The 22,810-nt window shown below is 37.1% G+C and overlaps 1 protein-coding gene across 1 annotated transcript; it reads right to left on the reverse strand.

Annotated features, from left to right (window-relative positions):
* Window positions 1-987: 987 nt before the first annotated feature.
* mnd1 (meiotic nuclear divisions 1 homolog (S. cerevisiae)) lies at window positions 988-21,618 on the reverse strand. Its single transcript, XM_061056026.1, has 8 exons — window positions 21,448-21,618; window positions 20,522-20,587; window positions 18,622-18,679; window positions 15,679-15,827; window positions 13,688-13,762; window positions 13,448-13,562; window positions 4,941-4,985; window positions 988-1,817 (listed from the first exon to the last, which is right to left on the reverse strand). Exons 1-8 carry the CDS (start codon window positions 21,448-21,450, stop codon window positions 1,711-1,713), a joined length of 618 nt encoding a protein of 205 aa, XP_060912009.1. The 5' UTR covers window positions 21,451-21,618; the 3' UTR covers window positions 988-1,710.
* Between the last annotated feature and the right edge of the window lie 1,192 nt (window positions 21,619-22,810).

The raw sequence follows: 22,810 nt of genomic DNA on the forward strand, positions 1-22,810 counted from the left end.
AATTCAACCGGCTTCTTTTACTTGTTTAATATATTTTTATTTAATGTAGCATTGGTTAATATGAAATTTTAGTATGTTTAACACAATAAAAGCTATTTCTGTCTCCATTAATGGTACAGTATATGAATGTATGCCATTAACTTAAGGTCAGGTGAAAATCCTCAGTCAGTGTCATTACTGCATTTCTAATCTCTTGTAAGCCAAAGAAGCTGCAATTATCAGCAGTGTTTAAGTTAGTGCTAGCGAGGTAAAACAAGGTATGCAAGACCCTCTAGCAGAGCTTTTGACATTTAGCATGTCAAGCTCATGAATCATTGGACAGGTTGGGCAGGTACACACATGAACATACACTCAGGTTACTCTTCAGTGGGTGTGTCAGTTCCTCAAAACAATACTGCAGCACTGCAGTATTAACTTTGTTTTTACTGGATCAGCGGTGCGATTCTAAGAAGGGATGCCACATCTAACATTAATGAGAAGGGACCATTTTTAAGAAAACTGCATCTGCATATTGTTCAGTATCAGGTTATACTTACCAGTTAAAACGGATGCATTAGGAAGTGTAATGAATAGAAAATCATCAACTGTCTTAAATCAGTAGACTGCAGGATGTTTGATGTATAAACAATTTCCACTTAAATTGTTTCTTAAGGTATTTCTAACGTGTTCCTTTCTGATGGTTAAAATATTGTGCTTTAGAAAGACTAGAAATACAAAGCAATAGATCGAGCAATGCGTATGTATGGAAAGAAAACACAACTGATGAGTAGCACAAGCGAGCACCAATCACATTTGATATTTAAATAATGAAACCCAGACACATCAGCAGCTAGGTCACCGGGTAAAAACAGAACACACAATGACCTGTTTTGCATCTGTTTTGACAGAGGAAAAATAAGCAGGGAAATAGCCATTCTAGGAATGTCATGACAACACAGCTCTGACTTAGTTTCAGTGACAACTTCAAGAACTGAAGCACAAAAGATGTGACATATGCAAACACATTTTTACACTGCACTCTAGGTTTTAGAAGGACCACAGTTACAGCAACATCTTGTAAAACTCAAACATTGTATTTGCAACACAAGAAAGTGAATCTACTTAAAATGTTTACAGCACTTGTAGACATAACATGTCTTACACATGGAACATCGTATAAAATGTCAGATCAGTCCCTGTGCACTTTCTGGGAATTAAGAGGACTATGTAGCTCATCAAATCAAGTTCCTTTACATTCTAACAAAATAAGACTAGGAAACATAGGGGGGGAAAGTGCACAAGCATTTGATTCCAAACCATCTGTTTGAACCGTATAAATTACATCTTTGGCTAAACAGATGTGTTAAGTCTTGATTCCTTTCCATCATCAACTTGAGGCTCTCAGTTTTCATGCAAACAGGTGTCCCAGAAGTCAGGCTGGTAGATTGTGTTCATCATAGGACCTTCACCACTCTAATGGTTCTCTTCTCTGGTTGCACCAAAGCAACAGATCAACTGATAAGGTCCATCTGCCACAGAAGAAATACTGATATCGGGCACTTCTTAAAAGCTTACCCTAGGCCATTCATACGAATAATGCTACATTTCAGTTCATTCTAACACAGAGATCATAAACTTTAATTGCTGAGATCAAGAAACTGGCTTCAAACTGAAGAATAAAAACATATTTTCCCTCATTTTGTCAATGAAGTCTGGTAGAAGAGCTGGCAGTCAGTCCATATAGTCAAAGTCCTCAGGGATCCCAAAGGCTTTATTAATGCGGCTGTCATCAAAGGAAAACTTCTTTTTAGTCCACGACTTGATGGCAAAAACATTATCTGAAAACAGAAACCTGTGTTTAATGAATGGAAAAAGCCGCCAGTGTTATGTGGTATTATAGACACATTCAGTCTGGGATTAGGAGAATAATCTTGGACTTGAGAACGTTGATTGAGTCCAAGTACAAACCGTCAGTCTCATTGCTCCGAGGCACTTGCTTTATGCTGTTTTGGTGTAAGTAACATTTACCACCAGAGACAATCTCCCACATCAAAAAATTACTTTGGGAATCAGGGTGAGTGGGTGGGTCTTCACTAGGTTCTGGCACTTCATGCACAAACCAAAAAAAACCAAAAACCTCTTTAAATTTGTTTTGAAGACTGCAAAACACGCTGTGGCACGCTAACTGATTGAAACTCAAACCGGTTTGATTTTGTTGATTTATCCCTTTTGGAAATTTCAAAAACCATCAAGAGGAGGCTGAATATTCAGGAAACTATATTAATAATCCTTAGTCAAAGAGTCTAACATTTTGACTGATTTAGGCTATGTATTATCTTTAATCTTGGCAAATTCTTTGATCCCCAATAATATCCCTAATGAAGGCTTCAAATATAATCCCACGTCTATTTCCTTCAAAACTGTAGTTTAAGGCACTAACATCAACAGTAATCTGTTTAGTAAGCTAATGACCTAAAATGGTTTACTTCAAATATTTGCTTTAGTATGATGCTTAACCAACCTTGTTAATCTAATAAAACCATTTTGTATATTTGTTAACAGAAGGTCATACAAGTGTTATTTCAAATCACAACCACATAAAGTGTATACCTGTGAGTACACAATGACTTTAATTTGATTTAATGTATTTTATATCATATATCCACAAGTGGACTTGCTGTTCTTCAACACGGTTATTACCAAAAACTGACAATAGGCCTATGTTCTCTCTATAAACGTTTAAGTCACATTCAATACTGATTTTATACTGGAAGTCAGGGACACATTTTCTCTCTCAAAATTATTCATGAGACAAGCCTTAAACTCCAAAACTGTCGACAATTTCAAAGGTGAATCAAATATTTATCTATCACTTATAACGTTTATTAAAAGCTTAAATCAATAGAGTCTAAATCATGCTACTGCCAGTGCCTTTGGATTTTGCCTTATAAAGTCACTGTATTTGAGTTCTGACAAGACGGTTAACAGCTTAAATAATAAAATGTCAGGGCTTGTGTGCGAGTCTTAATGTGTGGGTGTGTTGCAGTGTGATAAGGCTAATGGTTAAAGCAGCACTTTTTTTTTTTTTTTTTTTTAAATGTAAGGTATTCTGTCACAGAGCAAGTAGCAGCAACAAATGCTTCAATACATCATACTTAAGACTTTGTGGTAATTGCTTCGTAAGTGGTGTGAATTTCAGCTCTCCAAAGTGTTAAATCTCCCTTCATGAAGCTGATGGTGTGCCTTTGCTGAGCTGAAAACAGACACGAGTGTGTTAAGAAATAAACTGATGGCTAATTTAGAGAAGTGATAAAGTAGAGCTGTGGGTTGCATTAGGACAGCTGAACATTACAGCTTGTTGTAAAATATTGTTCTTTCGTTCTGAGGAAACAGTTATACATACTGTTAGGAAACACTTCTTCTCTGCAATTGCTACCCAATATGTTCTTGTTCCACAAAGTCCACCCTGAGTGAGGGAAGTAAATGTCATGGAAGCAGAAGATATGACTCATAGTCTCTGAAAGTGAACATAATTACATGGAGGTGAAGCAAAACTGTGCCAACTACAGCTGACTGGGTGACTGTGTTGACCAGCAACAAGCAATGTTGACCTGAAAGAGTTGAAAGACCACAGGCCCGGCTGGTTACCATGATCCCAAAAGGTCAGCTGTCTCCAAGGTTACAGCTTAGGTCAATGAATGCACACACAGAGCTTAAAGTGTTGACTCCTGGGAGGCGACATGCTGAACACAAAGTGCTCTCACTGCTGGCACTTTCAAAGAGAGATCAATAGAAAAAGCCCTGCCACAGTGATTCTGAAGTTATTTCTGTACTCAAGAGGGAACTTTGTGCAATAACTGTAGAGTCAAATCTAAACTTTTTTAGAATTCTGATCACGGATTCATTCTTAATAAATTCCTCAAAATTAAAGTACGTAATAATCTATGCTTGAAGCTCCTCAATGTGAGTTTATTTAATTTTATATTTAAACCTTTTACCTGTTTTAGATATATTTTTTGCGTACCTCCAATATTACCAACAGTCATCAAAGCGAGAGAAATCTGTAAGCTGCTACTTCTTGTAGCAGTGTCCGCCATAACAGAGCCGCCATGACAGACACGACATGTTTTCTTGTTGACATAGAAACACCAGATATTATGTCAAGACTGCTACATTAAGGAAGCGGGAACTGCTACTCGAAGCTGTCATACTGTTTGCTGTGTGTGCTGCTGTGATAAAAAAAAACGTCATGAAAATTAAACTTTGATACATTAGCTCGTCGCTAAACATATTCTCCTCCTCAGGTCTCTTTCGCCCATTCGTCTTGACTACGGTCAACTCAGAGTTCCTTTTCATTGGGGGTTGGATCAGAGTAGCAGAGAGAATCACTCCCATGATTCCTTGCCAGCCTCGATGTCAACTTTTGTTATTGTTCTAATTGAGAGCCCCCCTGGCGGTGAAATGTGAATTTTGGTTTGACAAAATCAACAAAAGTTCTGCTGCAATTTCCATGACATTTTATAAACCGATAAATGAAGTCCACATCTACTGGTTATTTATTGTGTTGTTTTGCAGCCCAGCAAATGAATATTTTTAATATTGATATTTTATCTCATGAATCTACTGTTTGGTCTTGAACATCAAAACATGTGCATGACAATTCTCCAAAACCCAAACTGATGTTGCAAAACAAATCTTTTTGTCTGTGTAATGATCCCAAACCCTGAATTATTTAAATTTATTTACTATTTTGAAAGACAACAATACCAGGAAAGTCTTCCCTCTGAGAAGCTAGAACAGTCAGATGTTTAGCATTTTTTCTTGAAAAGTGACTTAAATGATTATTAGAATCGTTTTGGCAGATTTGTCTTTTCTGTTGATAAGCTTACTGATAAAACATCAATGATTGTAGCTCCACAATAACTAAAATGTGCATGAACTAAAGGAATAAGTTGACTCACCTGTCCACCTGGAAACAGCTTCTTTTGCTACAACATTTGTTTTTCCTGCAAAACAAATTCATGATCAATAAGTGCATCAAACATTATACTGTATGTGCAAGATTTTTTATGATTTCATTATTATTTGTCATATATGACATCAATATTATGTTGAGGTTTCAACACATTTAAGAAGGAAAATGTTAGCTCAGCAAAAATCTCTCAGAACACGTTACCAGCTCGTTTAAATTATGGAAATTAAATGACACTTTACATACGTCAAAGTCATTCTTAAAGAGTACAAGCAACAGTGACAGTAACACTTTATTTAATGCATTCAACGACTTGAAATAGTTGTTTCACAAAATAAGAGAACATCATCCATCTGTCCCTTTTTTGTGGTAAAAATGAATACGTTACATGTTTTTGTTTTGTGAGCCATGTTTATGAGCCAAACTCAAATGCTGTGCGTGTGAGAAATAGGACAAACTAATTCATGCTTAATGTTAAAACCAAGCTGAAAGTCAACTACAGAGACACTGTTTTCTGCAACAAATGAAATGTTAAAAAAATAAAATAAGGAAAACCCTTGCAGTGAAAGTATGTAAATAAAGGTCTGAAACAAACAATATCCTTTCAGGAGAAAAGGATGTGATGGTTAGAAAATTGAAGGAACACTTGTGATGATTAAGTATAAACTAAGGGGGGCACTTTAGCTTACACCTCTCTGTAAATTGTAACAACCCATTTAAAATCCTCAAAGAGAGCTGAACAATGAGCTCTAACAGCTTTGCTCTCAAGTTTTGAGACATATCTGATGACAAAACGGAAACCTACCACTAAAGCAGGTAACAGTGTGAAGTCGTAAACACCTGGAATGATGGCTTAACCTTTCACCAGAGGACATGTCTCTTCTGTTTCTTCAAAAGACTCATTTTGGCTGCTGTGCTGAGGAGAGTGGGCTGCTGCATCCTTAAATCCAGCCAATAAAAGCTATTTTAGGCTGGGCTCAATTTACAGCAGGTTTTGGCAGAAAATCCAAATGCTGATCTGGTCTACAGACATGTCCAGTCGCAATGTTCTGCAAAAATATCTGCTGCAGTTGTCACAACTCATGCCAAATGTTGCACAAGTCCAAAGGTCATTGAAGCATTAACTGATGATGAAACACTGAAGACAAATGATATTCACACAATAATAAAGAGCAGCTGCATGTGGGAGGGAATGAATTTAATAACTTCTGACTCATAGACCTGGATATGTTATGATCCACATTATGGATACTAATTCTGATGCCAAGAAGAATCCTAACTGAAGAGTATATGAGAAAAGCACGGGCAAGTCTTAACCTGAACCAAATACACCAAGCAGCTGTCAACGACAACTCAAATGTGACTTTCTGTTTGCTTTCTACAACTGGAAATGGGCCAATTTTATAATCTCATGCCACATGCCATGTGTTAAAAGGGCACTGGTACAATTGCATGAAACATTTTTCAAGTACAATTAATATATACAATATAAAGAATATCTCACATAAAATAGTCATTTGCACATCCACAGGTAAATAAATCAAAGTTGAATACTTATTGATGAAATCCATCAATAAGAAATGTAGATTAAATAGCACAGGAAGGATGGGAATAAAATCAGAAAAATAGTTCTCCTTTGTAAATAATTATTTAACCATAATAAATATGGTGTTGTAATAGTTTTAAATAAGTTGTGTGAATTTGTGACCATCGTCTTAACTCTGATCTATGTTTACTCAGACAGTCTCATACCTGCCTTGCACATGATTACAGCTGGAATTTCATTGCCCAACCCATGTTTGTTGGTTTTTGACTCCACCTGTTGCCACAGCAGCGTGTTGGTAAATTTGGGTGTGGTGGCCATTGCTAAACATTTTTAGCCGACAAATCCAATCAACATCAAAAAGTTGTCTGTCCACTTGTTGGCAGCACCGATAATATATTCAATGTTAATTACAGTAGGCATTACTTTGCTTTAATTTGCACTTTGGGCAGACCTGATAGGAACAATTACAGACTTATATCCGTGTGTATTCGTTTTTAAATGTTGCAATAAGTTGGATTTGCAAAAGCATTTTGTGGTTTTTAAGTTGCTATGTTGCCAAAACATTATTACCAAGAGTGAAGCAATCGGTGTCAAACATGCTTCAGGCAGTAGATATCTCAAAGAAATGCACAACACAATACTTTCTAAATGAAGTCAAATACATTATTTAAGGGGAAAATGCCAATTGTGGTTACCCTACTTTTGACTTATCCTTTAATAAAAGAACATACTTATATATCAGTGTGTTTTAAACCAATCATGGATAAGCTCTAGTGTTATTATTTCTCCAAAAATAACTCAAATCTCTCACTAAATTGTTTAAGCATAGGGAAATAACAATTACATACATGTGATTTAAAGCTGTACTATTGTGGTGAAAAGCTATTCAGATCTGGGAAGTAGTAATAACACACTTTTACAAAACTACTAGTATTAAACCGTTCTGTGCGGCATCAACAAGTCAATACGCACGTGTGAATTGCAAAACTGAAGTACATATTGAACCATGTGCTGACTGTATTGTTGCATCCCTAAATTAAATGGGAGTGAAGTATCAAAGTATACAGAAACAACCCCCACCAAACAAATGTCAAAGTATCAAAAACAAAATGTACTGTAAGAATTCAAAACCGCCTTTAACTGAGTGGTAAAATACTTGGACCTACTCTTCATGTGTAGACAACCACCTAGATCATAGGGTCTCCCAGTGTTAATGTTATTTTAACATTACTACTGGGTTACTGGGTACACATGGTATCCCTGTTTCTTAAACACCACAACAAAAAAAGAAACATCACACTGACACTGGGTCAATTTGACATAATATTAAGTTGGTGCTATCTTAGATTTTTGTGGGTACTTTAGCCAATAATAACCCAACAGTGATGAAAAAGTAACACTTACAATTGAACAAACCAACCCACTGGTAATAGCTAAACTGACCAGACAAGGTCAATTTTAAACCACAAACTGTAGAAAAGATGGATCCAGTCTCAGCGATGTACCACTGGATTCTGGATTGGACACCGCCATAATGAAACGCAATCGCCACCTCACTTTCGAACAATATAGAAACAGGCAAAGAAGTGGCGTTAAGGCGAGCCTTTAGCCTTCTAGCTAACAACGATGTGCTCACCTCCTGTCAGTCAAATCAGCCACGGCCCTAGCATGGTTGGAAATTTTAAAAAAAATTGTCTAACTGCCACTGTGGCTGGTGGATTAAAAAATCTACCAGCTGCTCTTAGTTTTTTAATAGCCACTTTATTTTAACTGGCAACATTGTGTAATGATGACATATAAGGCTTGTAGTATTCAAGTAAAAGGCTATTTTATGAAGAAAGATGTTTATTAAAGAAAATACTAATATGCTCTTTTTATTTTGAGGCTGGGTAGAGTTTTCAATGCAGTTATGTCCTTAAAGGTTGATTTAGCTGAAATTTCTGCTAAACCACAATTGAGAGGCAAGATAATCCATTTATTGTTGGATTAAAGGAAAATGTGAGTTTAATTTTGTGATCGGCCATATGAACGCATGTACAAGTGTGAACCCCCCCCCATCGTCCCTCTCAAACAAGTCTGTGCGATACTCAACTCGTGTCTGCATGATAAGGGAGGAAGGTGTTTTTATGAGTCACTGAGTGTTGTAGCCTCTATCTAAATCTGTGAGGTTTGAAGTTGTTTCTCTCCTGCGTTCGTATTTCAGACGTCTGTGTTGTGTTTAGCTGCTACCACTGAACACACCCCACTTCCTGATACAGCTTTTTAACAAAAAAGCTCTTCAAAAACATAGTAATTGGGGACACTATTGTGAGGAACTTGTCTGGTTTTAATCCAGCTTTCCTGTGTTATATGTTCATTTAGCCGAGTATTTTTACATCAAAATAACTGTGTTTTCTCTTCTTGTAAAACGTTTCACATGTTTGATGACTCATCCTAGACTCAGGGCAGGGCATTTACTAATTTTTTCGACCAATTAAATAGCTTTGTTGAAGCTAACAATCTTGTGAAACTCATCCCAATGTTATGTGCCACCTTCTATCTCGTGATTGGTTAAGTTGGAAATACATCACAACACGGCAGTTAAACACTCTGTAAGTTCAGTTTCATGGAAACTTTAAGACAAGCAAGTCACCAGTTTAAACACACCTTGAGCAGGTAGACCCGCTGTGACGGACACATCCGTGCTGCGCTGCGCTCAAGTGACACAGAGTCAAGCTGTTTCTGCAGATAGCCTGTCACTGATCTGCTCATAAAGTTAGAGCCGAACCAGCAGAGGACAGGATTCAAGTTGTTTTCTGTCATGACTAACCTGCATTTGGCCAATGGAGGGTCTAAATTCTGATTTTACTTTGTGCCTCAATATAATCAAAATGGATGAGTTGTGATCCTTGATCACAGTCCAAGAATGTCCTCAACAGATCTTTGCTTTAAAGATGCTCACTAAACCACATCTGCAAGAGCCGTATTTGCACAAACAGGCCCAAGCCCGGGCTACAAGATAAGTTCAACCATCTTAGCATAAGATATAATGAGTGACGTTAGTTATTTCAGCTTTCTGAACTCAATTCAAGTTTCACTGAGGTAGATGGTTATCTCTACTACAGTGTGTGTGTGTGTTTGGGAGGGGAGGTGTGTGGTGTAGAAATAGGTTGAAGAAAAAAAAGGCCGTCTGCAAGTTGAGACAGATGATTTTTTAAAAACAAAGCACAAAAGACTAAAAGTTAGAGGAAGTTCTCTACTCAATAAATCTTGGGTTTATCTAATTACTTAATGCATAATGGGTATTGCTGATCTGTATCAAATTATATAACTTTCACTGTGTGTCATACACGTTGAAGCAAACACTTTTTAGTTAAGAGTCTGAAACTTTGCCATAGCATCAACTTACAGAAGAAACATCCCGAACCAATGAGAGTGGAAGGGGATCGACTTTTACTAGATCAACACAAATCCAGGCCATGATTCAGAAAGCAGCTCCACAGAGTGAACAACACTAGAGTTCAGACAGATGTTAGTTAACCCTTAGAATAGAGATAAACCTCTTAAACTTTAAAGTAAATATCATATGACCAGTATGGTTTCATATTTATAGAAACCTGCAGGTTAGATTTTTTACATTCACACTAAACATTGTCTGATAATGGCTGTTGAATGAGTTAATCGTTGATCATTTTAAACGTGTTACTGCACAATGGGGCACACATCTGGAAGTCAAAAGTGGCTGATTCAGTTCAGCTGCTACAAATGTTTTTTTTTTTTCTTTACATTGTGTCATATAACGTCACACAGGAGACTCGTGTAACCTGACTCTGCCTTAGCTCAATGTGCAGGAGTAAGTGGTAGTGACTCAGTCTGAGCTGTCATGTTGTATTGTGTTTATATTGTTTCGAGAGTCTTACATGTAATTTGACCAGTTCAGAAGGTTCAATATGGAAACTCTGTGTCTGTTTTTTTAAGCTGTCAATGGTCAATAATAAAGACATACAATTCTGAATATGATTTTTTTAATAAAACAATATGTCCTATCTTAGTAATAGACAATGACAGAGGTAAAAACTGTTTTAAGAGGGTAGCTTTAAGTACTCAATTTTAACAATTTAAAGGGTTTTAAATGAAAAAATTAACAGCAGGCCAGTGTGGGGATTCATTAATGTATGCTTGGTGTAACATTGGGAGTTGCAGGTGAACCCAACAGATATTTTTATGACAACACACATGTCACATGTGTCCATTAAGTCACACACACTTCACCACAGGTCAACTGTAACCTGAACAGGAGTCATTGCAGGATGTTCTCATACCAATAAGAGCTGTGGACATTGTGTGGAAACAGTAGACTTCTAGCCAGTGGCCTTGCATTCATGTTTTTAAAAGCCTATTACTCCAAACTGGTAAGAGCTGAGAGGTCAGAGGTTATGCAAGTCTTCAGATTAGACCAGGTAGAAAAGATGTCTCTGTTTCAGCAGGAAGTCAAACAGTTGACATTTTCTATCTTCTATCAACATGCAACCAGTTTGTGGTTCAAGCTGACATTTAAACCTGACGTAAAAGTGCATCACAAGTACATACAGTGACCACTTGTGATAGTTTTTTTTTTTACTTTCACTTGGTCTTCATGTTTGAGTCTAACTGTGAGAGGCTGTGACTCCGCTGCTACACAGAGAAATAAGTGTAAGTTCTGAGAAGTGCAGAGATCAGTCGTGTTGAGAATTGGGAGACTGTTTGAAAAGAGAAAAAGATCCAGACTTTTAGATCCATCAGAACCTTTTGCCCCTTTTTATGAATTTCATTTTATTGATGTTTGCATATTTTATTATTTTGTAGAAGAGACAAAGAAACAGCTGTGGCTTCTTAATGCAAAGAATGAAGGTCATAGTCGTAAGAATGTCTGTAAAAGGATCATCTCAAGTAAGGGTGGAAAATCAGCAATATAAAAAAATTAATTTCACATTATATGAAATTATTTTTCTGAGATGCCTGGTTTGGAGCTCAATACACAAGTTACACTTTATCCCAGGTGGGTCAATAAGACTGATAGTACTTGGTTGGCTTTTATGGGCTAAACCCTAACAATCGGCAGAACATGACCGAGCAGCAGCCCCCTAAATTCACCAACGGTTCGACTGTATCCATACTAAAGCAAACCTATGTACAAAAAAAAGATCTTCAGTGTTCAGTATCCATCATCAGTTAAGATTTTTTGTTAAATATTGGTACTTCCGATTTAAGCTACTGTGTAAGTCCCACTAGTTTCTAAGTCGCAGTCTGTTTTCGGGGGTTTCCCAGAAAGAAAATAAACTGTCTTCCTGTGTGAAAACTTTCTATTGTGTTCAGCAAAGTCTAAAACGTGCAGTTTCTGTGTCGCTCTTTTAGTACAGTCCGTTCTCGCTTTGTGGAGTTTGCACTCCTACTAGCTACACTACAGTAGTTGAGCTCTAAGCCTACAATGAAAGTTGTGTAATACCGACAGCCCACGAGTCTCGCTGCCCGACTCCGCTGGTCTCTCGTTAACTTTAATATAGCAGTCACTCACTCAAAAGAGCACACCACAAGATTTATTTACTGAACAATATACCACTGTGTATATGATTATGATTATGACCCCATGAGGGAGAAAAGATGGTAAAAAGCCTCGCAGACAGCCTGGTCTGAGACGCTCTGTATCTCAGCACAGATTGCAAACAACAATGAATGGGGGATGAATTTTCAATCGTGTCAGATCGCCTGCAGTGTGTGATGGTGGCAGCTGAACTTGTGGTTATGACAGCGCGTGCAGTCAACATTTGAAACTGGTATATTGGTCGAACCGGTGTATAAAACGCAGCCAACATTTTACATTACAAAAAAGGGTATTAAAAGTCTTATACACATGATTTTACGGTAAATATGACAGCTTTTGAAAATATAAACATTAATATTAGTTAGAGAATATACATAAAGAACATAATAAATAACCTGACATTATTCAAATAGGGTAATGTTTTTTTATGTTTTCAATAAACAACCACATAGAGTTTTCAACAGGCTCAGCACATATTTTAAAAGTAAATAATTCTAATCAAGTTTGATTGTGTGAAGGCCAAAATCATGATTAAAAGTTCAAGCGGAAATAAACCACATCATTTACAAAAAGCCTGTAGGTTACCTTCCCACTAATTCTGGGATGTAATGAAATAGGATCTCAGTTGGCAGAAATTATCAGTTTTCAGATTCTCAGAGCATAAATCATTTTGCAACGAGGTCAGAACATAAATTAGAAATATGCCAGGAAAAAAACCCTACTCAAAACGAAAAACAAACAGGTCGTTGAAAATCCTGTTTCATACCCTAAAATGATCCTCACACATAAAACAGCCATCGTTAGTCTTCAGAAGGCTTTAAAGAAGGTCTGAATACAACCGAATTAATCAACGAGCACTGTGAGAATAAGTCCTAGAACCCAAAGAGGTGTTTGCATTTTTGCACTTACAGCTCCCTCGCCTGGGAGTGGATGGGTTTTTAATTTAAATCCTTAAGTAAAATGTTAAGCTTGTTTAACGCAGGCTTCAAATATTTCTCCTTGTTGGTCATTTGTAAAGATTATCTTGCTGAACAGAATGTGTAAGTAGTGTAAACCTTGGCAAAGAGCTAATTTTCTGCAATAATCCAAATCCAAATCTTTTCAATGAAAGTTTCTAATTCTAACAACACAGCAACAACAGATATCCCCTTTGTGAAAAAAACTAAATACTTGAATATAATTTCATACAAGTGACTCAAAAATGACCATTGACTTCAGCGTCATTGATCATGGGCTCAAACACTTGGACATTAAAACTTTCACTCATTTTATTTCAAAGCGTTTGTGTTGTGTTCTATAATATTAAACCAGGCTGGGTTTCTCTTGTCTGTAATTGTAAATGACCAGATTCAGATTAATTAAAAAACAGTCACGTTACGTGTTTACTCACTTATCTCCTCTACGACTTCTGGGTCACACTCTCTATATTTCTCCAAGTCGGCCTGCAGCTGAGTTTTCTCTTCTCTCAGAGCCTTCAGCTCCTTCAGCAGAGAGCTTCTCTCTTTCTGCACACAAACAAGCAGATCATGTTTTTGAGAATAGAATCCTTATAGACACAGATTATTCACTTCTTTAAATATATAACGTTTCATTTAAAACACATGTACTTGAAATATGGAAATGTTCTTACAGTATCTTCACGTCCCAACTTTGCCTTTTCAACCGCTTTCTCTAGAGACACCTTTCGCTGCTTCGCTTCAGAATCCTTTAAAATAAAACAATATTTAAATCAGGCAGAAAAATATCCAAACATCCAATATATTCCTCTACCATACAGTTGACACAACATGACTTTTCAGGACAAAAATATTTGGGTGAAATTGTTCTGGAGACTAACAAATAATCCTAGAGCAGGAGATAAACCAGAATCAGCTACTTTTAAGTGCTATGTAAACACCGTTTAAATCTGGATTGAGCATGGCTGCTAACCAGTGGATTGAAGGCTTTACAGGCATTGATCATTAATTACTAGGTAGTTTTCCTGTGTCTTGTAGTTTATTACACTTAAACGTTTTCAATCAAAGCATTAGGAATAAAAAATGTACACTGATGTTTTAAAGGTAAAATATCCAACATTTGAACCATTAACATAACAGATATCAAATATATCCAAACGGAATATATCGTTGAATAATGCCTTTCTAAAAGGAGTGAATTCAAACTCCTGCTGGGCTTGTTGTTTTCTGTGATCATACGGGACACGATAGCGCTTCCTTTAGCTTGTTTATGTTTTGCTCGGAGGCTCAAACATGTTTCACTCATGTGAACAACTCCCCGTCCAGTAGTTAGCCCTATTGCACCGCCACAAGGGGGAAGAGAGATAGCCCCGTCCAGTCAGGGACGCTGTTAGTAGATGTTTGATGGCGGAGTTTCCTCCCAGGTGAACATTTCAACATTTCTGAAGTTGCTTTACACATAAAATAATCCTAATCTGCTCCACAAGGTGGGACAAACAAATGATCAATCTTACAACAGTAACCAATCAGCAGCTACATCAGCACTGAAATCATTGGAGCAGTGCATCCCTCCATGCCTGTATGCTGTAATGCCTCTGGTAAAATAACACGTCATTACTCTGTGACAGATTGCTGCTAAACAGAATTCACTTCTGTCGCAGAAATCTGGTGTCCACTATTCTCAGAGGAGTCACCACCCTCACACCATCTGTCCGCTGAGCAACAGGAGAGGAAAGTGGGACACAACAGACACGGAGGAATTCAAAGATGAGACAAATGTCTCAACAACACATGAGTTTATCAAAGTGAGGGTTAACATTTGTGTTTTGGTTGTTTATATTGAATAACAAAAAAAAATATATTTAAATTATTTTTGTAGGATTTTGTTTCAGAGTGATTTTCATTCAAGTCAGTTTTTACAACTAATTCTTGTCAAGTCTTTTATCCTTATTATTATAATTGTATTACTGTCCAAAACCTTTTCTTAAACTCAACTTAAAATAAAAACAAGACTTTACAAAAAAACAAAATCTGTATTTTGAGTTTACAAAACTAGCTCAAATGAAACGATAAAGAAAATGTCTTCAGCTTCAGTTTTCCAAACTGTACTTACGTCTGCTCATAACATCCGTGTGGCAATTAAAAGTACAATTCAGAGTGCTGTCTGTTACTTCTTATTTTTGACAATCATTCAGGATTCAGCACCCAGCTGTTATACGCTGTGAAGGAGTTGAGCGGGTTTTCATTACTTTAGCTTTGTTAGTCAACTTCATATACATGTGGAGTACTTTGGGTGGATATTATCTCCCTTTTTGAGGCTGTGACTGTTTTCACCACGGTTTTCTTTTGTGGATGATTGGGTCAGTCTTCTTTTGCATTTAATTTTTTTTTTTGTTTGAATGCTAGGATGTTTGGAGTTTTTATTACACAGTACTTTTTCTGTCCATTTGGGTCTCACCTGACAAGTGTCCCATATTACAAAAACAAACAACTAAAGCTAATTAAAAATACATTTAAATTAAACAAAACAGACATATCAGCATGAACAATTTATCAAAAATAAACTGAAATTGAAAACAGAAGAAAGAAAAAGATATACATGTCAAATTTAAAGACTAATGAAAATGTTGAAACTATTAAAATGTTGATTGTGATTCAAGCTAACTTGTTTTTTCAGCTCGTCCAGTTTGTTCTTGCGAGCGTTCAGGGCTTTGCTGGGAAAGGCCCAGTAGTAGTTGGAGGTTCCCACTCTCTCACAGTCCACCATGTTGTCATCCACCAGGCTCTGCAGCACATCTTTCACTGTCATGGGAGCTGAAAGGAGCAGAGAGAGGAAAAAAATAAAACACACACCTTCCACATGACAAAGGGCATTCCCGGCAGATATGATGCTATTTGTGGACCTGAGATTTAATTTGAGGATGACTGGTTTATGGTGAAGTATTATAGTAACAAGCTCAGAATACTTCTGACATCATAAGACGCAGCTGAAGGTAAAATAATGCAATCTGAGGTTTTAAAACCTCAAGTCAGCATCCGGTCTCATTTTTACTGCTGGCAAGAATAACCACTTCTAGTTCACAAAACTAAACCCACACATCTGCAGCCTCTTGGCCTGGTTGTGTTATTATCTAAGAGAGCATTGCATGAGAGGATGTAGTAAAGCAGGAGGCTTCATCTTGAACAGTGTCAGCGGTGAAATGTGATACTTCTCCCACACGTTTGCTCAGCCAGTCCACGATGAAGCTGAAAGAGCTCATCTGCTGAGCTACGCTGAGTCCTGAGGCGATGTGAGACAGCAGCAAAAATGTAAACGAGCATGGGGAATGACCGTCCTGTCTTTTTAAATCTTTTATCGCTTTAAATAGTGTTCTGTCCTTTTTCAACTTCAGACTATTCTATCTTTTAATGATTACCTGTATGCTATTCATTACGTTTTTTTCATTAGGGGTGAGATCACTCCCTTGGCTCCATCTACAGAAACCTTTGCCCAGAACACAGAACTCTTGTTGCCCCTCCCCCCTTCCCTCAATAACTATATAGTTCCCCGAGTAAAGGGTCCTTAAACATGTGCTTTCAATCACCGCAACACAATCCAGTCTTTTCCAGATTCATGTTATGTACACTTTCAAACCAAGAAGTTAGAGCTGGACGATATGGACCAAAAATCACATTTCTATATCTTTAAGCTGATATATATATATATATATATATATATATATATATATGTTTTTTCTGTTATGTAACTGTGATCTCAATATTAACAAAAAACAAAGTCAGTTCTAAGTTAAATTAACATGAGCCCAGTGGTAAATGTCACAAAGGCAGCTTTATGAACAGCCAGCTGCACAATGTCAATATGGACAGTAAAAATGTCATCAAAATAAAGTACCCGTTTGTGAAATGAAAAATAATAAAATTGCATTAAAATGCTCCGTAAATAAAGTTAAATAACTAAAAATTACACATGCAGCTGTGTATTTTGTCATGCAGGCAGGTTTTGAGTTTTACTCGGAGAGGGAGAGAGGCGTGGCATAATGAAGAGAGAGACGGACAGCGAGAGGAGAGACAGGCCAACAGGCAGCTCTACGATACAAACGTAAATTGTTATTCTAACATAACATAATCTGTATCCATATAACCATATTGTCTTACTCCATATCATGCTCTTAAAAACTCAATATATCGCCCAGCCCTACAAGAAATCCCTCCTCAGCTCACCCAAACACACACAACACTTTTATTCCAATGCAGAGTTCATCACTTCAAGATCAAAGTTGATATTTTGAGAAATTCCTCCCTCTCTCCTTTTGTCATCAGTCTCCATGTTTGTATTGAGATCATCTGTTCTACTTAATAATCAAAAAAGGTTTTAGTAGTTCTTTAGGCTAGGAGATCACAGCCATTGATAGGACTGCTTTTGTTTACACAAACGCTATCAAACTGTGTATGTATGTGGAGCTCCCGCTGGGCCAGGCAGGATTTGAATTCACAGACTGGGACATCAATAGGACGCCATTGTGGAATCAAATGAATGTCTTAAGGAATAATGACAGCAGAGTCTTGTTTCAGGCAGTAGCTTAGTGGTTAGTGCACGTGCCCGATGTACAGATGCTATAGCCCTCCAAGCGGGTGGCCCAGGTTCAAATCTGACATGTGGCAACTTTCCCACACGTCTTTCTCCACTTTCTCACTCTCCCTGATTTGTGACTCTATTGACTGTACTGTCTCTAAATAAAGACATTATTTACCCTATTCACTCCTTAACAAGTACACTCAGGTTCTATCCTTAATTTTCTATACCAAACTAAATGTAAGAAAGACACTTAAAGCAAGTGCCATTAAGCCACTGTTGGTTTGGGATGTAGTTTTAGTGAATCAAATAGAAAGGAATCTAGTAACCTACTTGATCAGGAAAGTAGGATCCACTTGTGGTGTAACAGAACATGCGGCTACAATCCCAGTTGGCTTCCAGTGACCCCCATACTAATCCCCATACTGGAGGTTTTCAACACCACACGGTATCAGTTTTCAGACATTCAGAACATTCCCATAGTGTTAGCATTAGCCAGGCTGATAGTCCAGCTTCTAAACTGCTGGAGTGGTGGGAGAGCTGGGTAAAGTGGAGAAGAGCCAAAGTAGCAGACACTATTGTACCGCGACTGGACAGCAGTTGATTGAGTGTCAAGTTGTTGTCTTGAATATTGAATACTAACTATACTATAACTATAATGACGTACTGTATATCTACCAAGTATATCTACTCTCCTTATTAAGTCCTAAATTACGTTTTGTGAGACTTCTCCATGCTGTCCAACCGGTTGTTTGGTGGTCTAAAACTTGAACACATTTAATAATAACCAAACATTCAATGTCTTTATGTTTTCTCTAAAGTGATTTCTGTTCAGACTCAGCTCTGACGTTCATCATTCCCTCTCCTTAAAATTGGTTGAGTTTAGAATTTATTACATTTTTGAGAAAAACATAAAAAACAGATCTCCACTTTTTAAAGCAGGGAGCAAACCTCAACACTTACTTGACCAGCTTGAACATACAATAAGGGAGCAGACAACTTTAAGAAGTTAAGAGTTAAAGACACAGTACTCACAAATGCCCTTTTGCTTAGGCGCGATCTTCTCAATGTCTTTCAGCTGAAACACATCTTTCTACAAAGAAGTTGAAAGAAAATGTTAAAGGGGAACCATTTTCATGATGAAATAGAAAAAGGGAATTATTTATTTACTTTGAGACATAAACACAAAGCATAGGTCAACAAGTCCTGGGTCAGAGAGCAGAAAGTCATTAGTCAATGCATGATGCCCGATGCATCTTCCTCCAACATCTCCAATCTACTTTTAACAAGATTTAGAGAGACCAGCCCCTTCAGAACCAGATCTTACTGGAGCAGATTCCAAGCCACATGAACAGCATACCTAAAACCTTATTTCCCCATTTCAAGATGCTCTTTGGGGACAGATAGCAAAAGTAAGTTCTGTGTATGGGTCATAGAGTGATGACTAACTTCCAGTATTTAAAAAAATAATAGTATCAGGGAAGCTAAAAACCTTTTAAACCTTCCAAAGTGACATATTGCCTTACAAAACTTACTACTTTTCTTTTTAATGGTGTAAAAAAGGTTTTGGCAGGTGATTAGTTTTTGTCCATGGCTCAATGTTTCAAAATGTTTGTTGTTATAGTTTGGACCCAATAGTACTTCAGCACTACCTAAATACATATTTAATTAATTTGTATTTATTAATTATTTTTATATACTACAAATTATTTTCCATATATTGCATTTTATTTACAGTCTATGATTTTCCCCCATTGTTCTGAATGTTGTAAAGTGAGTGTTTAAGTTTAATAAATACACGTGATGCAGACAGTTTAAAAGTCAATGAGTAATGTTTATTCATAACTGTGATCTATATATTAATCAAAAATAAGCGTGATTATGTTTTATTCCATAATCGAGCGGTCCTAGTAAACAGTTTCATTATTACTTTGACACAGGGTGTAGGAGCCATGTTTAGGAGTTATGAAGTGGAAGATACAAATTGCTCCAGCAGATGTCACCTTTGGGTTCAGGTCAAACACTTCCTAGGTAGGAACTTTCACTGGGGTGTCAGGTGTTGCAAGACGGAGAGCACAGACACTTTATTTGACCACTAGGCCACGCTACGTCATACGATGTAACACGGAGTGAAGTGAATCATTGTCTGGAAATGCATGGTCAATTGCTGGAATCTTGCATGAAAGTTATGAAGACCATTTTGGAATGAGGATAAATCCTCCATAAATGAAGAACATATTGGACTGTCTTTTATCACAAGACTCTCAGGAGTGAAGCCATGGGCAAGCGCGTCAATTAATAAAATAGCCGGTCTACACAGCTGCTCAGTGGCTTTAAGTTTAGGCTTAGTTAGCAGACACACATTTCCTTTTTTCTGTGCTTTCTGTCTGCTTTGATTGAATTGTAAAGATAATGTAATTTCATTCCTCCTTCAAGAGTTTTAAATGCTCTTGTATATTACATCCAAGAAACAAAATACTTGAAGCACGTCTTGAATAATATTTTGTAGTAACGTTGTCTACTCTGACCATGTTGGGCCAGTTCAGTTATAAGATGACTTTATGTGGTTTTCTGTGCATGCGATGGGTGTTTGTATCAGATCAGAGAAAACCACAAAGTCATGCTTGTCTTCTAAAGAAACCCTGCTCTGTGTCTGTGGCAGGTTTTTAAAACAAGTGTCACATATGTGTCAAGTCTTTACAGGCCCAGTTATGTGTTTTAAATAGTTTGCTTCTTCAGCAAAAGACAGCAGCCCAAAACAACATTCAATCAATAGGTTTTCAGACGGAGTAAAAACAGCAAACGTATTAAATGCTCACTCATAAAATAACATATTAGATTTCAAATATTTTTAATATTATTATTTTTTTAGTTTATTTAGACTAAGGTGTTTTTATTAAAGCTGTGATGTAATCACATGCAATGGAAAGCTCACCGTTTCAAAGAAAATCTCCATCATGCGAGTTCTCTTCTCCTCCAAACTAAGTCCTTTCTTCTTTGACTGTAACAGATATTTTAATGTAAAATACAATACAAACACCAACATTATATCTAAATGATTACCAAGAAATTATCACGCAACAAGGATCAAAACATGTCAAGGGTTCAACAACACGCATATGCAGTAATTTTAAATATGAATGTTAAATAAATGCCCTCACTGCTGTTTCCTGCACATCCTTCTGTCTCCACGTTATTGTAATACATTTGATTAATTATGTTATTCTACACTAAAATAAACAAGTAAATACCATTATAACAGTGTTTCAAGCAGCTCTGTAGTGAATAACTTAAATAAATCACTATATTCTAACATACAGTAGTTAAAATACAAATACGATGAAACCACATTTTTTTTCCTTTTCTATGGGCACTTTAATTCCATTTGGCATTGCAAATATAAGCAAGACAATTAAAAACAAATAATTTAACAGAACTGTGTAGAAAATGTATGATACAAGGGTTCAACAACACGCATATGCAGTAATTTTAAATATGAATGTTAAATAAATGCCCTCACTGCTGTTTCCTGCACATCCTTCTGTCTCCACGTTATTGTAATACAGTGTACGGCCACCACAGGCAGTGTCGTCCTACACTACTCGGCGAAGAATGAACGCTGACTACATAAGTGCAGTGATTACTAGCGTACATGCAATACATGATAGACGGCAAATACCTACAATGTCACGAGTAACTGAGTTGTCTGTTGTTTATTGTGTCATACAGATACTTCTGTGTTCATATGTGACTGCGGGTTTGTGGAAAGTGAGTGCTACGTTTACCACGAGCAATGAGCGAGTAAGCGTCGGTCGCCTCTTGACTTTTGTAACACATTAACAGCGAGAAACATTTACTTACCATGTTGTAACGGTGGCTGTATCAGCAACTTCAACTTTCATTTAAGTTATTTGTCCGTATGTGCTGAAAAATTGCGTTGTTTTATCGTTGTGACGTTAATCCAAACAAGAATCAGCTCACAGCCTGAATTTCCCGCGGATGGCTGTCACGGGGGTTCTGGTGCCTTCACTGCTCCTCGTACACTCTATAATTCACATCTTTGGACTGCAGATCTACAATAAACCAGAGGAATTGCGTGTGCTAAATTTACTGTACAACCGAAGCCTACCGTGAAACACGTTTCATATCCAAATTAATTGAGTTTGTTGAACATGATTATGTTTGGCAACGTTTAGGCTCTCTGTGGGTTCAGTATTGATAATTTTCGATTGCACCCAAAGGCAGCATCCCTCAATCAACGTGGAAGGTTGAGTTCTTACGCCCTCTGCTGTCTATTATGATACATTGTTCAAATAGTAAAAACAGGTACACATACTATTGACTAACCAATCCATTCTGTATGTCGGGAACATCAATTCATTTAGAAAACACTCATTATCATTTCATGTATTAATACCACACATTAGCCAATTTATTAATTATGTTATTCTACACTAAAATAAACAAGTAAATACCATTATAACAGTGTTTCAAGCAGCTCTGTAGTGAATAACTCAAATAAATCACTATATTGGATTGTATTTTGGACCCAATCCCAACCAAGCTGTTTAAGGAAGTCTTTCCCTTAGTTAGCAACTCTATATTAGATATGATCAATTTGTCTTTACTGGCAGGCTATGTACCCCAGGCATTTAAAGTAGCGGTAATCAAACCTCTACTTAAAAAACCTACTCTGGACTCAGGAACTCTGGCTAACTACAGGCCTATATCCAACCTTCCTTTTTTCTCGAAGATCCTGGAGAAGGTGGTAGCTAAACAGCTGTGTGACTTTCTCCATGACAACAGTTTATTTGAGGAGTTTCAGTCAGGATTTAGAGTCCACCATAGCACTGAGACTGCACTAGTTAGAGTTACAAACGATCTACTTCTAGCCTCAGACAGGGGACTTCTGTCTGTGCTCGTCTTGTTAGCTCTTAGTGCTGCTTTTGACACCATTGACCATCGGATCCTGTTGTACAGACTGGAGCATTTGCTTGGAATTACAGGGACTGCTTTAAGTTGGTTTGAATCCTACTTATCAGATTGATCTCAGTTTGTACATGTTAATGATGAGTCCTCTATGCACACTAAAGTTTGCCATGGAGTCCCACAAGGTTCAGTGCTTGGACCAATTCTCTTTACATTATATATGCTTCCTCTGGGAAATATTATGAGGAAACACTCCATACAGTTTCATTGTTATGCAGATGATACTCAGCTTTAT

The sequence above is a fragment of the Labrus mixtus genome, chromosome 2, assembly GCF_963584025.1.
Source record: "Labrus mixtus chromosome 2, fLabMix1.1, whole genome shotgun sequence".
Classification (NCBI taxonomy): domain Eukaryota; kingdom Metazoa; phylum Chordata; class Actinopteri; order Labriformes; family Labridae; genus Labrus; species Labrus mixtus.